Source organism: Grampus griseus (assembly GCF_964374135.1).
Source record: "Grampus griseus genome assembly, chromosome: 17".
Classification (NCBI taxonomy): domain Eukaryota; kingdom Metazoa; phylum Chordata; class Mammalia; order Artiodactyla; family Delphinidae; genus Grampus; species Grampus griseus.
Window position 1 is genome coordinate 81,291,047 of NC_139011.1, and position 14,990 is coordinate 81,306,036.

Below are 14,990 nucleotides of genomic sequence, written 5' to 3' on the forward strand. Positions count from 1 at the left end.
CTTAATTCCCCAAAGTCTTAATTGCTTTATTTTGGTGTTGTGTTAAATTGAATAGACAGAGATGTTTCCCTTTGTTTTATACCATATAAGACTCTGTATAGTATGTTTGTGAAAGACTGAACTAGAATAATGAAAGTTTGTTTGCAAAAAAAAAAGAATACTTACTACTTAAAGAACTAGTCCTAACCCTGAACGAACTTTTTGGCCAACCCATTATAATAAACACAAGAAAAAAAGCAACACACTGTGTTCTTTGAACTATGGTTTAGATAATTATTTGCCAAATGTTGGTTTTCAATCTTATGAGATTACTTTAGAGAGAAGAAAAAAAAGGACAAAATACAATCTGAAAGAAGTATATAGTTAATGCCAAGCCCTAGAATCTCACAAGTAAACTGCAGGAATTACAGGATGAAAGATAGAGAGCAAGAGTAAAAATGAAGGCAGAAGAGTTCTCCACAGGCGGGAGCATCTGAAACCGCAATAGAGAATCTGCATTTCCACCTTGGTTTTAGTCATAGGGTCACAGGATACCTCTGCTCCAAGAACCTGCAGGGAATTCTGAGCTGGTGCACCAGACTTAGGAATGGAAACACCATGACCTCTAGTCAACAATCATAATTCTAGTAAAAAACCTCTCGTACATTAAAAAAAAAAAAAAAAGGTTCAAGAAGGCTCTGCTACAATACATACAAATTAACTCTTTTTTTGTTTTCTTTTTCTTTTCAATTTTATTGAGATATATTTGACAAATAAATCTGTAAGCATTTACAGCGTACATTGTGGACACTGGATACATGCGTGCATGTTAAAGGACCCCCCCCCCCATTTACTCAATTGACAGATCCACCTCCTCACATATTTATCTTTTTATTTTTCATGTAAACATTTAAATTCTACTCTCAGCAAATTTCAGTTGTACAGGTAGTGTTCTGAATAAACATCACCCCATGTGTACATTAGACCCTCCTAACTTATTCACTCTATGACTACAAGTTTGCACCCCTTTTGTATGAAAATATTCCCAGAAGTGGGATTGCTGGATAGTATGGCAGATCTGTTTTTAATTTTCTTAGGACCTCTGTACTGCTTTCCATAGTAGCTGCAGCATTTTACACTCCCACCAACAGCACACGAGGGTTCCCTTTTCTCTACATCCTGGTCAACACTTGTCATCTCTTGTCTCTTTAATGATACCCATTCTGACAGACGTGAGGTGGTATCTCAATGAGTTTTGACTTGCATTTCCCTGATTATTACTGATGTTGAACACCTTTTCACATACCTGTCACTTGGTCACTTGGATGTCTTCTTCGGAAAAATGTCTATTCAGTTCTTCTGCTCATTTTTAAAATCAGACTTTGATATTTTTGCTATTGAGTTGTGTGAGTTCATTATGTATTTTGGATATTAACCTCATCAGATATGATTTGCAGATAGTTTCTTCCATTCTATAGGCTGCCTTTTTCATTTTGGTGACGGTTTCCTTTGCTGTGCAGAAGCCTTTTAGTTTGATGTAGTTCCATTTGTTTATTTTTGCTTTTGTTGCCTTTGCTTTTGGTGTTAAATCCCCAAAATTCATCACCAGGACCAAGGTGAAGGAGATTACCACCCATGTTTTCATCTAAGATTTTTATGTTTTCAGGTCGTCCATTAAAGTCTAATATATTTTGAGTTGTTTTTGTGTGTGGTGTAAGATAGGGGTCCAGTTTCATTCTTTTGCATGTGGCTGTACAATTTTCCCAACACTATTTATCGAAGAGACTATCATCTACCCATAGTATATTTGCGCCTCCATTGTTGTAAGTTAATTGACTATATACGCACAGGTTTATTTCTGGATCTCTATTATGTTCCATTGAAATATGTGTGTTTTATACCAATACCATACTCTTTCGATTACTACTGCTTTGTAATATAGTTTGAAATTAGGAAGTGTGGTGCCTCTAGCTTTGTTCTTCTTTCTCAAGATTGCTTTGGCTATTCGGGGTCTTTGTGGATCCACATATATTTCAGGATTGTTTGTTCTATATCTGTGAAAAATGCCACTGGAATTTTGATAGGGGTTGCATTCAATCTGTAGATGGCTTTGGGTAATATGGACATTTTAACCATATTAATTCTTTCAATCCATAAGCACAGAATATCTTTCCATTTACTTTTGTCTTCCTCAATTTTTTTCAGCAATGTCTTATAATTTTAAGTGTAGAGATATTTTTTACCTTTATTCCCAGGTATTTTAGTACTTTTTGATGCAACTGTAAACAGGATTGTTTTCTTAATTTCTACTTTGGATAGGTTTGTGGTTAGCATATAGAAATGCATCTGATTTTTGTATACAGAGATATTGGGGATTCAGTTCCAGACCACCACAATAAATTTAATATCACAATAAAGCAAATCACACGAGCTTTTTGGTTTCCCTGTACACTCTACTAAGTGTACAACTATGTCTTAAAAAATGTACATACCTTAATTTTAAAATAGTGCTATTAGAAAAATGGCATAGAAACACAGGGTTGCCACAAACCTTCAATTTGTAAAACAAACAAACAAAAATGCACAATATTTGCAAAGTGCAATGAAGCAAAGCATAATAAAATGAAGTATGCCTATACTGATTTTTGTATCCTTTGCTGAATTCATTTATTACTTCTAACGGTTTTTTGGTGAGTCTTTAGGTTTTCCTGTATAATGTCATGTCATCTGTGAAGAATTTTTAATTCTGATATTTGGATGCCTTTTATTTCTCTTTCTCGCCTAATTACTCTGGCTTGGATTTTCAGTACTATGTTAAATAAAAGTGACGCGAGTGGCATCCTTGTTGTTCCTGATATTACAGGAAAAGTGTTGACCTTTTCACTGTTGAGTAAGGTATCAGCTGTGGGCTTGCGCTCTGTGGCCTTTATTATGTTGTGGTACATTCCCTTAACACCCAGTTGAAATTTTTTTCATGAGTGGATGCGGATATTTGTCAAAGCATTTTCTGCATCTATTGAAATGACCATATGATTTTTTTCTCCATTTTGTTAATATGATGTATCGTGTTGACTGATTTGTGGAAGGTGAACAATCCTTGCATCCCTAGAATCAATCCCAATTGATCATGGTATATAATCCTTTTAATATATTGTTGAACTTGGTTTGCCAACACTTTATTGAGGATTTTTGTGCCCATGTTCTTTAAGGATATTGGTCTGTAATTTTCTTTTCTTGAAGTGTCCTCATCTGGTTTTGGTATCAGGGTAATACTGGACATGTAAAATGAGTTTGGAGCTGTTGAGTTTGGAGGTGTTCTCTCCTCTTCTATTTTTTGAAAGAGTTTGAGAAATACTGGCATTAATTCATCATTGAAAATGAAACAGAATTAAATAGTGAAACCGTCTGTTCCGAGACTTTTCTTTGCTGTGAGGTTTTTGATTACTGATTCAATCTCCTTACTAGTAGTTTGTCTGTTCAGATTTTTTATTTCATCTTGATTCACTCTTGGTAGGTTGAATGTTTCTAGGACTTACCCATTTCTTCTAGGTTGTCCAATTTGTTGGTGTATAATTGTTCATAGTAGTCTATCATGATCCTTTGTATTTATGTGATATCAGTTGTAATGACTCCCTTCTTATTTCTAATTTTATTTGAGACTTTTATCTTTTTTGTTATATCTAGGTAAAGGTTTGTCTATTTTGTTTAGCTTTTCAAAAAACCATTAATCATTAATCATTTCCACTAATCTTTTCTATTGTCTTTTCAATCTGTATCATATATTTCCCAACTGATTTTTATTATTTCCTTTCTTCTACTAACTTTGGGCTTAATTTGTTCTTCTTTACATGATTCTTTGAGGAGGTGTAAAGTTAGGTTGTTCATTTGGTATCTTTCTTTCTTTTTCCTTAATGTAGGCATTTAACACTATGAACTTCCCTCTTAGAACTGCTTTTGCTGCTTCATATTAGTTCTGGTATGTGGTTTTCCATTTTTATTTGTCTCAAGGTATTTTTTATTTCTCTTTTGATATCTTTTTTGATCCGCTGGTTGTTCAGGAGCATGTTTTTTTAATCTCCATCTATTTGTGAATTTTCCAGTTTCCTTCCTTCCTGTAATTGTTTTGTTTCAAACCACTGTGGTCGGAAAACATGGTTGACATGATTTCAGTCTTCTTAAACCTAATAAAACTTGTTTTATAGCATAACATATGATCTATCCTGGAAATGTTTCATGTGCTTTAAGAAGTATGTATATTCTGCTGTTTTTGGATGGAATGTCCTGTAAATGTACGTTAAATGCATGTGACGTAGTATGTCCAAGTCCAATGTTGCCTTATTGATTCTCTGGATGATCCATCCATTGTTGAAAGTGGGGTACTGATGTCCCCTACTATTATTGTATTTCTAACTCCCTTCAGGTATGTTAAATTTGCATTATATATCTATGCTTGGTGCATAAGTATTTACAATTATTATATCCTCTTGATGAATTGATGACTTTATCATTATGATGACTTTATCATTACGAAATGACTTTTCTTGCCTCTTGTTACAGTTTTTGGCTCAAAGCCTATACACTCTGATATACACATAGCTACCCCTGCTTTCTTTAAGGTTTCCATTTTCATGGAATATGTTTTTCCATCCCTTCATTTTCAGTCTGTTTCTGGCCTTAAGGGTGAAGTGAGTCTCTTATAATCAGCACTTAGTTGGGCCTCTTTTTAAAAAAGTCCATTCAGCTACCCTTTGTCTTTTGATTGGAGAATTTAGTCCATTTATATCTAAAATAATTACTGATAAATATGGATTTACTGTTGCCATTTTGTGAATTGCTTTTTGGCTTTCTGTAACACCTTTGTTCCTTTCTTCTTCTCTTTGTCTCTTCCATTTTAATTTGTTGATTTTCTATACTGGTGTGTTTTGATTCCTTTCTCTTTAACTTTTTTGTTACCTATTATAGGTTTTTACTCTGTGGTTACCACAAGGCTATATAATATACCTTATATTTATAACAGTCTACTTAAAGCTGAAAACAACTTAAGTTCAAATGCATACTAGAATTCTATATATTTACTCTCCCCCACTCTGACATTTTGTTTTTGATGTCACAATTTACATCTTTTACCTTATTTGTCCATTAACAAATTATTGTAGTTATAGTTATTTTAAATATTTTTGTCTTTTAATCTTCATACTATATTTAGAAGTGATTTACCCTCCACCATAACATCATTAGAATATTCTGAATGTAACTATATATTTACATTTACCAGTGAGATTTATTCTGTCATGTTTCCTGTTACCTTTAGCATCTCTTCTTTTCAGCTTGAAGAAGTCCCTTAGCATTTCTTATAAGGCTAGATTAGTGTTGATGAACTCCTTCAGCTTTTACATATCTGTAAAACTCTTCATCTCTCCTTCAACTCTGAAGGACAACTTTGCTGGGTAAAGTATTCTCGGTTGGCATTTTTTCCCCCTTTTAGCACATTGGATATATCATGCCACACCCTTCTTGTCTGCCAACATTGTGCTAAAAATCCACTGATGGTGTTACTGGGGTTCCCTGGTACGTAACATGTTCATTTTCTCTTGCTGCTTTTAAGATGATCTTCTTTAACTTTTAATAATTTACTTATGTGTCTTGGTGTGGGTCTGTTGGATTCAACATACTAAAAACTTTCTGGACTTCCTGGATCTAGGTGTCTGTTTCTTTCCCTGTAATAGGGAAGTTTTCAGCCATTATTTCTTTGAATAAACTTTCTGCCTGTTTCTCTCTCTCTCCTCCTTCTGAGACCCCTATAATGCAAATATTGGTCCACTTGATGGTGTCTTTTAAGTCCCTGAAGGTATCTTCAGTCTTTTTCATTCCCTTCTCTTTTTGGTCCTCTGTTTGGATGAATTCTGCTGCCCTGTCTTTGAGTTCACTAATCCATTCTTCCACTTAATCTAGTCTGCTGTTGAACACCTCTACTGAATTTTTCAGTGCAGTTACTGCATTCTTCAGGTTTGTGATTTCTGTTTGGTACTTTATCTTCTATCTCTTACAATTCTCACTTTGTTGATGCATTACTCTGCCAACCTCAGTGAGCATCTTTATGACTATTATTTTGAACTCTTTTCAGGTAAATCACTTATCTCTCTTTCATTAGCTCTGTTTCTGGAGTTTTTCCTTGTTTTTTTTTTTTTTTTTTTTTTTTTGGAACATATTCCTCTTATTCTTCATTTTCCTTGACTCTATGTGTTTAGGAGAACAACCTTATTCTTCAGCTTGGCCTGAGTTCTTGGTTCTCTGAAACGTTTGTGAACATCCAAGCTGCCTTCTTTGTTCTCAGTGGTTCCCAGAAGTTGAGAGTATACCAAAACCTATCAGTGTCCCAAAGGGTAGAATCTCAGTCAGCAGCTTTTAAAGTAGGCAGGGAAACCTATTCAAAGAAAATACTGGGAGCTGGGCATTTCTGCCTACTCCCTCTAAGCTGAGCCCTTTGGGAATAGCCAGAAAAGAACTGCTTCTTTGTTTGCTACTTTCCTGTGGGATCCACAAATGCCAGCCCTGCTAGCCATCAGAGACAGGCAATCAAGAAGTGTTTCTCCTGGGTGGTAGCAGCAAAAGCTGCTACCAGAATGCCAGACATGTGAAAAAGCCTCTTCTAGGAGACACCATCAACCCACCGTGATGTAGAGGGACAGCAAGAAGATGGTACCCGCTGCCTCCCTCGCCTCTGAGGAGACTGGCAGTCAGCACCCTAGATGTGTGCTAAATGAGAACCTGATCCTCAGGCAGCAGCTTTTAACATATGCAAATAGGCCTCTTCTGGGCAAAGACTGGGAGATGAGTGTTTCTGTCAGCTCTGTGTGCTGAGCCCTGGAAGAATAGCCACGGGGAGTCCTAGCAAGCCCATTAAGAACTGTTTCTATGTTTGCTATAGTCTCGTGGGTCTCATGGACACAAGCCCCTTTGGCTTTCAGAGCTGGGTGTTATGGGGGCTAGTGCCTCCAGTGAAAGTCTTAAAAGCTGGGGTGCTAGATATTGGATCCAAACTCTTTGCTCCTCACGGAGAAGCTAGGAGTTACAAGTTCCCTACTGATTGTATGTCACTGGGGTGGGGTTTATGGTGAGAGGGTGTCTCATGTCTTAGCCTTTCCTACCCATTTCAACGGGCGTACTTTCTCATTTGCCCAATGTATAACAACCTCTCCATTTCTGGATTTCTTTTAGAGGGAATTGCCTTGAGCATAGCTGTAGATTCAATATGTCTATGGGAGAAAGTGAGTTCAGGAGCTTCCTATGCCGCCATCTTGGACTGGAACCTCCAAATTAACTCTTTTCAATATAGTCTGCTAAGTTAGTCACAGATAAAATCCAAAACACCAGTGGAGTGGGGAAAAAAAAAAGATAAATTCACTAACCAAATTAAGATAGTCTATCTTTTATATAAAATAAACAGATTGGTACTGTATCTGAAAAGATTACTGGCATCAATTCAACAAGGCTAAACATTTCTACAATGTATGAAGTGAAAAAGAATAAAGATTCAAAAACATTCTAAGTTCCATAAAAAAAAATCATTATAATATTTTTAATAAGTTATAATAGGTAAAGAAACTAGGTGAAGAAAAAATAATTTAAATAAATATAGTATACAATATTTTCAAGTTTTGCTCTCTGTCAGATATAATAGACACTGTGAAAAAAAAACTTGATCGTACGACTGTGGTAATATGGCTTTATTACTGACAACATAACTCAAATATCAAAACAATGTTGCACTGACTTTCATTAGTTATGCCTCAAACAGTGCCATGAATCAAAAATAAAAATAAACAAGGAAGAAAGCCCAAAGAGACTGAATTAATATTTCCCTGTGGGGCAAACCACAGGGAGAGAGGACGAGTGTTCTCCAGCCTTGAAATGCCAACTACTTAACTTGATCCTTGCTAGCCAGTCCTTATCAGGTTAAAAAAAAAAAAATCTTTTAATCACTGCTATATTCATGCTACATAATGAAAATCTATAACCTACACCTGCTTTTTTCCTTAGTAGCAGTGTTATTTTCCTCAGGCCCCCTGTTGAACTTCTATGACAAAAGTTGGTGATCTTTCCCTGGGAGGATTATCAAGATGTCTGTATTCTCAGCACTTTCATAAGACTTCACGTCAACAAATCAAACACTTAATGTGAAACTCTTTCTTCAATCATTACTAGACAACAAGCTAAGAGATTTTCTTAACTCTCTAAAACATGATGCTCTAAACACATATGAGCCAAAACATGTAACCCTTTCCCCTGCTTCTGAAGCAGGTCATCAAACAGCGATCCTGTGGCAATCATGGGCCTTTTGGTCAGTTCAGTAAAGCTCCTCCTACTGTCAACAGAAAGTCTTCCAGTTTGATGCCTGAGACAGCCAACCCAAATCACACCAACCTCTCTTTTAGTACTTCAACACAGTAACTTTAAAAGAATAACCACAAAATAGACACCTCTTAGTTATCGCTTAGAAATCACAAGAAGAAAACAATCATGTGCATATTGCTGGAGCTGCTTCAGTCGCCAGCAAAACCCGTGTCCTCAACCTCTCCGCATGTTCTCTTTACCTTCCTGCTCCTCCCCTGAGACAGGGACCTTAAAAAGCAGCTGTCTTTTCTCCCTCCCCTCCACCTGACAGGCATGAAGGGCCTGGAAGGGGTAGGCCTGCTCCTCGCTGAGGATTCCAGGCCATCTTGCACCCCCCTTATATTCCAGGAGGCGGGGAGGACAGGACAGAGACCATCTTCACCCCAGGGAAGGCACCTCCACAGCTGTGCCAGCAACTCTTTGGAGGCCTTATCTTCTGGCTGCAGGCCACCATTCTTGTCGATATCAGTTCCCTGCCAGGCGTCTGATACCTCAACCTCCTCATTCCTTGAAGTCCTCTCCTCCAAGACTGCGTGTCCTCCACCTCACCTCAGCCACTCATCGCCCATGGTCATCCTCTAAACCTCAAGGTTACAAACCGCCTCCCTCCATTAATTCACTTCTGAGCACCAGTCATTCTTACCTGTTCAGCTCATGACCTCTAGCGTCATGACTTCAGAAGTGTTCGACCAACCTCTCCCCAGTTCACAATCAGGTGGTACAACCCCATCTCTTCGTGCTCTACACCCTGCATGCTCTCATTCTGACCTTACCCAGTCGAGATTTCATGGTCCAGTATCACAATCACCCTCAGGACTTTTACTGACGGGGTTCATCATACTCAGTGGACAATCCCACACTCTGTTCCACACCTGCAGCCCCACGGTTCAATCCATGCTGACTAGTCAGTCTCAAACTCAATTCATGATGACCACTCCTGCCAAACAATCCTACTGCAATTCCCTAGTTCATTCACTCCCCCACTACATGACCATGTCATCTACTCTCTCTCCTCATTCCTCCAATATCATCTCCTTTTCCTTACTCTCAGCTGATGAAGACACTTCCCATTTCACCGAGAAAGTAGACGCGATCAGCAAGAACTTGCATGAGTTCCCACTGCCACATATATCTACCTGCACCTGAAGAGACTCTGCCCTCTCACCTGTCCGTGGATGGACTAACTGTGCTCCTAACCCAGGACACCCCTCCATCTGTAAACCCCTTCCACCAAGTCAGACACAACTCCAACAGTTATCGTCTCTTTCCCCTGCTGAGGACCTTTCCCATCAATATATAAAAAATCTGCTCTCATTCCCACTCATAAAAAAGAAGTCTCAATCTCCAAATTCCTTTGAATTAGCAAACAGTTCTCTACATCCCTTAAAGCAAAACACACAATGAATTTTCTATGCATGCTGTCTTCAGTTTCTCTCCTTCCATTCTCTCTAAATCCACAGCAATTTGACTTTGCCTGACCATTCCACTGAGAAGGCTCTATATTCCCTGTCCTCCACAGCGCAAACCCAGCAGCATCTGTCATAGCTGGCTGCTTTCCAGGACATCATGCTCTCTTAGATTTAATTCCTCCCTCAGTAGCCTCTTCCTCTGTGACTCAACCACTGCAGAGTGCCTAAGACACAGATTCTGTGACAGATTCTCCTTTCAGTGTGCATTTGATCTAGGAAATGACCCAGCTCATGCCCTAAAAACCATCTGGACACTAAAGATTACAAATTCACATCCAGCACCAACCTTGTCATGTGAAGTCCAGACTCGTACTCCTACTCAGATATATAATGGCTAACTGAACATAGTCGAAAACCTCATGATTTCTTTCATCAATGTCTTGTAGTTTTCACTGTAGAGCTTCTTCACCTCCTCGGCTGACTTTATTCCTAAGTATTTTATGGTTTTTGATGCTATTGTAAATGGGATTATTAGTGTCTCTATAGATACACTACTGATTTGTGTATGTTAATTTTGTATCCTGCAACTTTACTGAATTTGTTGATTAGATCTAACAGTTTTTTGGTGGAATCTTTAGGATTTTCAATATATAAAGTCATGATAAAAGAAACAGAAGACAAAACAAATAAGTGGAAAGATATCCCATGTTCATGGACTGGAAGAATTAATACTGTTAAAATGTCCATAATATACAAAGCCGTCTATAGATTCAATGCAATTCCTTGGAAGAGTCCAGTGGAATTTTTAATAGAAGTAGAAAGAAAATCCAAAAATTTGTATGGAACCACAAAAGACCCCAAACAGCCAAAGAAATCCTGATTAAGAACAAAGTGGGAAGCATCACACTTCCTAATTTCAAGATAAGCTATAAGATAAAGCTACAGTAATCAAAAAAGTATGGTACCAGCATAAAAACAGACACATAGACCAATGGAACAGAAAAGAGAGCCCAGAAATAAATCAATGCATACTCAGTCGATTAATATCTGACAAGGGAGCCAAGAACACCCAATTGAGAAAAGACAGTCTCTTCAATAAATGGTGCTGGGAGAACTGGATATTCACATACAAAAGAATGAAACTAGACCCTATCTTACACCATTCACAAAAATTAACTCAAAATGGATTAAAGACTTAAATGTAAGACCTGAAATCATAAAAATCCTAGAAGAAAATCAAGGAAAACAGCTCCATGACATAGGTCTTGGCAATGATTTTTTGGATACGACACCTAAAGCACAAACAACAAAATCAAAAATAAACAAGCAGGGGGCTTCTTCCCTGGTGGCGCAGCGGTTGAGAGTCCGCCTGCCGATTCAGGGGACACGGGTTCATGCCCCGGTCCGGGAAGATCCCACATGCCGCGGAGCGGCTGGGCCCGTGAGCCATGGCCGCTGGGCCTGCGCGTCCAGAGCCTGTGGTCCGCAACGGGAGAGGCCACAACAGTGAGAGGCCTGCGTACCGCAAAAAAATAATAATAAAAAATAAACAAGTGGAACAACATCAAACTAAAAAGCTTCCGCACAATTAAGTAAGACAAGTAAATGACTGTTCACAATGTATACAAGTCATTATGCTTGAACTTGAACTTACGCAGTGCTCTATGTCAATTAAATCTCAATAAAACTGAAAGAAGATAACACAATATGTATAAAAGGAGATTACTATTACTAAGGATACAGAACTTCCTATGTTTAAAAAGTAATTGGGAGGCAACTTGACACAATAAGACCGACCTACAGAATTGACCACACAAATATAAACTTTTATACACTCCCCCAAAATGTATACATACAAGTATAAAAGCATTTGAGGCCAAACAGCAAAGATGGTGGGGAAACTCCAATTTTTGTTTGGAAGTATGAAAAACTCAAACCCCAAGTAACTGTGAAAAGAACTTGTACAGTCAATGTACAGAGAAAGCAAAAGACGAATAACCTCATCTCCCTAAAAAAAGCCTCATGATATTCCCACCAAGGAAAACCAAACCAAACCATATGATCCCCTCACCCGCCTCCTACCTCAACTCAGGAAATGTCAGCTCTGTTCCTCCAGCTGCTCAATAAGTCACATTCTCAGAGGCTTCCCTGATCCCCTGTTTAAAATAGAAATGTCCTCCCCTTCCTCCTGGCCATCTGTCCCTCTTTTTCTGCTTTTTCTCCATACAGTTTATTTCCTTTTGACATGATGTCTACTTTACTTCTTGGCTCCTCATCAGCCTTCCCCTCAGGACAGGTAGAGCTTTCACTGCCTTTGTTCACTGCTGTGCCTCCAGGACATGAAACAGTGCTTGGCACACAGCAGGCCCCCAACAGGGTTGGGAACATGACCTTCTCTAATTGCAAAGGATCAACTTCAACAAAGACATTCGAATCCCTTTTATTTGCTTCCTTTCCTGTTTTCTCCAGAGGCTATTACAAACCATCACCATATTCATTTGAGGCTGTAACTTCTTCACTTCGGGCATAAGGCCTTCTGTCTTGTTTTATGTTAAAAAAAAAAAACAAAACAGTGAACAGGCATCAATTGACTCACCATGCTATGTCCATCCCACTAGACTTGGTCACATCCTTTTACTCTCCTCTCCACTCCTTTATTCAAGACAGGCCTCCCTCTCCCACTTCCTTTCCTGGACACTGACAGTAATTATTCCTAACCTCTCTGCCTCCACTGGGTCTTCCCTATTATTCTCTAAATCCATCTCACCTTTTCTCTGAGATCTCTTTAGACAATGGATCCCAATCAAGCCTGATCAAACTTGCAACCTAAGCTCCCCACCCCTCTCCTGCCTTGAATCCCAGCTTCTAGCAGAGGGGTCACAGCACCATCTCCACAACTCGAGCCCCTCGCCTCCTCCCTGACCAGTCCACCAACACTGTCCGACACTGTCATTGGGCTCTCCTTGGTGCATCGTACTTGCCCTCCTTGACGCAGACATACCCTAAACAGATCTAAAACCGTGTTCTTCATCGCCATGTTTACACTTTCTACTACACTCCTTTTTCCTTGAAACTGTCCACTGAGTCTGCTTTTGTGGCACTGTTTCCCACAAGTTCTCCTTCTCACTTTCACTGGGGTTTTGTTTTCACTGTTTTGTTCTAATTTAAAACACAAAGAGATGATGTACAACGCAGGGTTGGGACACGTCCCCCTACATGGCACACCCCAGGCCCCTTCACACGTCTTGCTGGGCCCTCCATGACCTGGCCCCTATGGTTCTTCACACACACACCAGCCAGTTTCTTGCCCATGAATCTTTGCCCGTAAGTCTTTGCATTTCTAAGTGTTTCCCTGGCCAACCATAATCACAAAAGTGATCTCAATAGTCTATATTTCTATTTCCCTCTTTTAGACATAATTTACTCAAAAACAGGAACAGTCATTTACTTGTCTTAATTGTCTAAGATAGCACTTGGAACACGGGTGCTCAATAAAATCTGATAAACCCAAACAACCAATCTCCATTAAGGAAAGCAGTCGCATAAGCTGGTTATGACTGAAACAGTGAATGCTCAACTTGGATGAACAATTCCATAAACAATCTCCAGAAATTAGGACTCATAACTGCTTATCAGAATTATAATTCTATTCTGTCAATCTTCCTTCCCAAGTAAATAAGTATTTTTAAATTAACATTGTAGGTATTTGGGCTTTTTAAGAAAGAGAAAAACTTTTTTAAAAAAAAGTATTTAAAAAGGTGTAATATAACCTTAAAAGCTTCTTCTTCTTTGCTGAATTTTCTGGAGTCTTGGGAAGCTTTGTCTCTTTCTGAGGTGTATGCAAAATGGCCTCTGTAGATTTTACCCTAGGGTTTATCGGTCTCTCCATAACCTGTCTTCCATCTGATCCGAAATCCATGTGGTATTTGTGAGAGGATTCTGAATCAATGAACAAGACATTCTCCGACTCATCATCTTTTTCACTATCTGATGAATACTCTAAAATTTCTGTAGGATTTGTCTGAAAAAAAAAAAATTAAGAGAAATGCAATTAAATTTGGAGACCTCTTTATTAAAATTCACATTTATACATGCCTATTATTCTATTCCCTTATGACTATATTCATTGAAATAACTTTGCAGATATAGTATCTGTAGCTTAAACTTCTATTTTGACACAAAATCCAAACTAAGTAAGCCATATACCCAAAGACAAGAGATTAAATCAATTGTAAGCCAGGCACTATCTCACAGAATCCACCAAATTCAGTACAAATATCTCAATCTTCCTTCAACAAACTAAAAGAAATGTGCCGCACATATGTCAGTCTCAAAAACTGAACTCCTAACACCAACCTGAATAGCCATTAGCCATTGTAATCTAACACCTATTGGAAAAAAAGTATTGTTTTGATTTTAATGTGGGGTAAATAATATTCACTATTTGTTAAAAGCCAACTATAAAGAAAATTGCCTCTTCAGGTGAAAACCACTTAATTTAACAAAGAAGTCTCCAACGATAAAGATGAAAAATGGACTTTTCCCACACAATTCCAATACAATATTATATTTTCAAGAGGCTAATTTGAAATTGCTAATATCAACAGGAACTACTTAAAGAATGAATCACTGAGTCTTCTTCCTAACATTTCCTATTCTTTCTTTTACTCAAATTTCTGAACTACCAAATAAGAATTTTTTTTGAAAACCAGATTATAAAACAGAAGTCATGTCAACAGCCAATCCTGGAGGAAAGAATGAAAACATTCTTCTGTAATGTTTGCTGTCTTTGCCCAGACACATGCTAAAACTTTCAAGTGTGGTAGGTATTTTATTTTCCCATTATTTGGTTTTGCAAGTCAGTCCCGTATTGTTCTAATGTCAGCAACAATTTACCCTTCAACATTCTAATTTTCCAGTATATCAGTAGCCCCTCCTAATTTAATACCTACACTAAATTTTAAATTTACTAAATGTAAATTGTACAGTTAGTTGAATGGATTCTCTACCTGGTCAATTCATGGTGTAGCTATGGGGACCCTCATGAGGCGCCCTTTCTACTGATGGTCAGCATGGACTGTGTCACTGGCATTATAGCAGGCACTTGGCTAGAACAAGTGAAGAGGATACAAGTGGGTGAGGGTTATCATTTGTGGGGATATGTGTGTGCATGGGTGTGGGTGTGTGCATGGGTGTGGGTGTGTGCGT

At 38.2% G+C, this 14,990-nt stretch overlaps 1 protein-coding gene across 1 annotated transcript in view; it reads right to left on the minus strand.

Moving 5' to 3' along the window:
• Window positions 1-14,990, minus strand: part of LOC309835286 (DNA repair-scaffolding protein-like) — a gene marked incomplete at its 3' end in the record, with an annotated part of 120,000 nt that overhangs the window by 24,092 nt on the left and 80,918 nt on the right. The window contains exon 5 of the mRNA XM_082674684.1: window positions 13,553-13,803. Coding sequence (XP_082530810.1) covers window positions 13,553-13,803 — 251 coding nt within the window. The remainder of the gene's footprint in view (window positions 1-13,552; window positions 13,804-14,990) is intronic.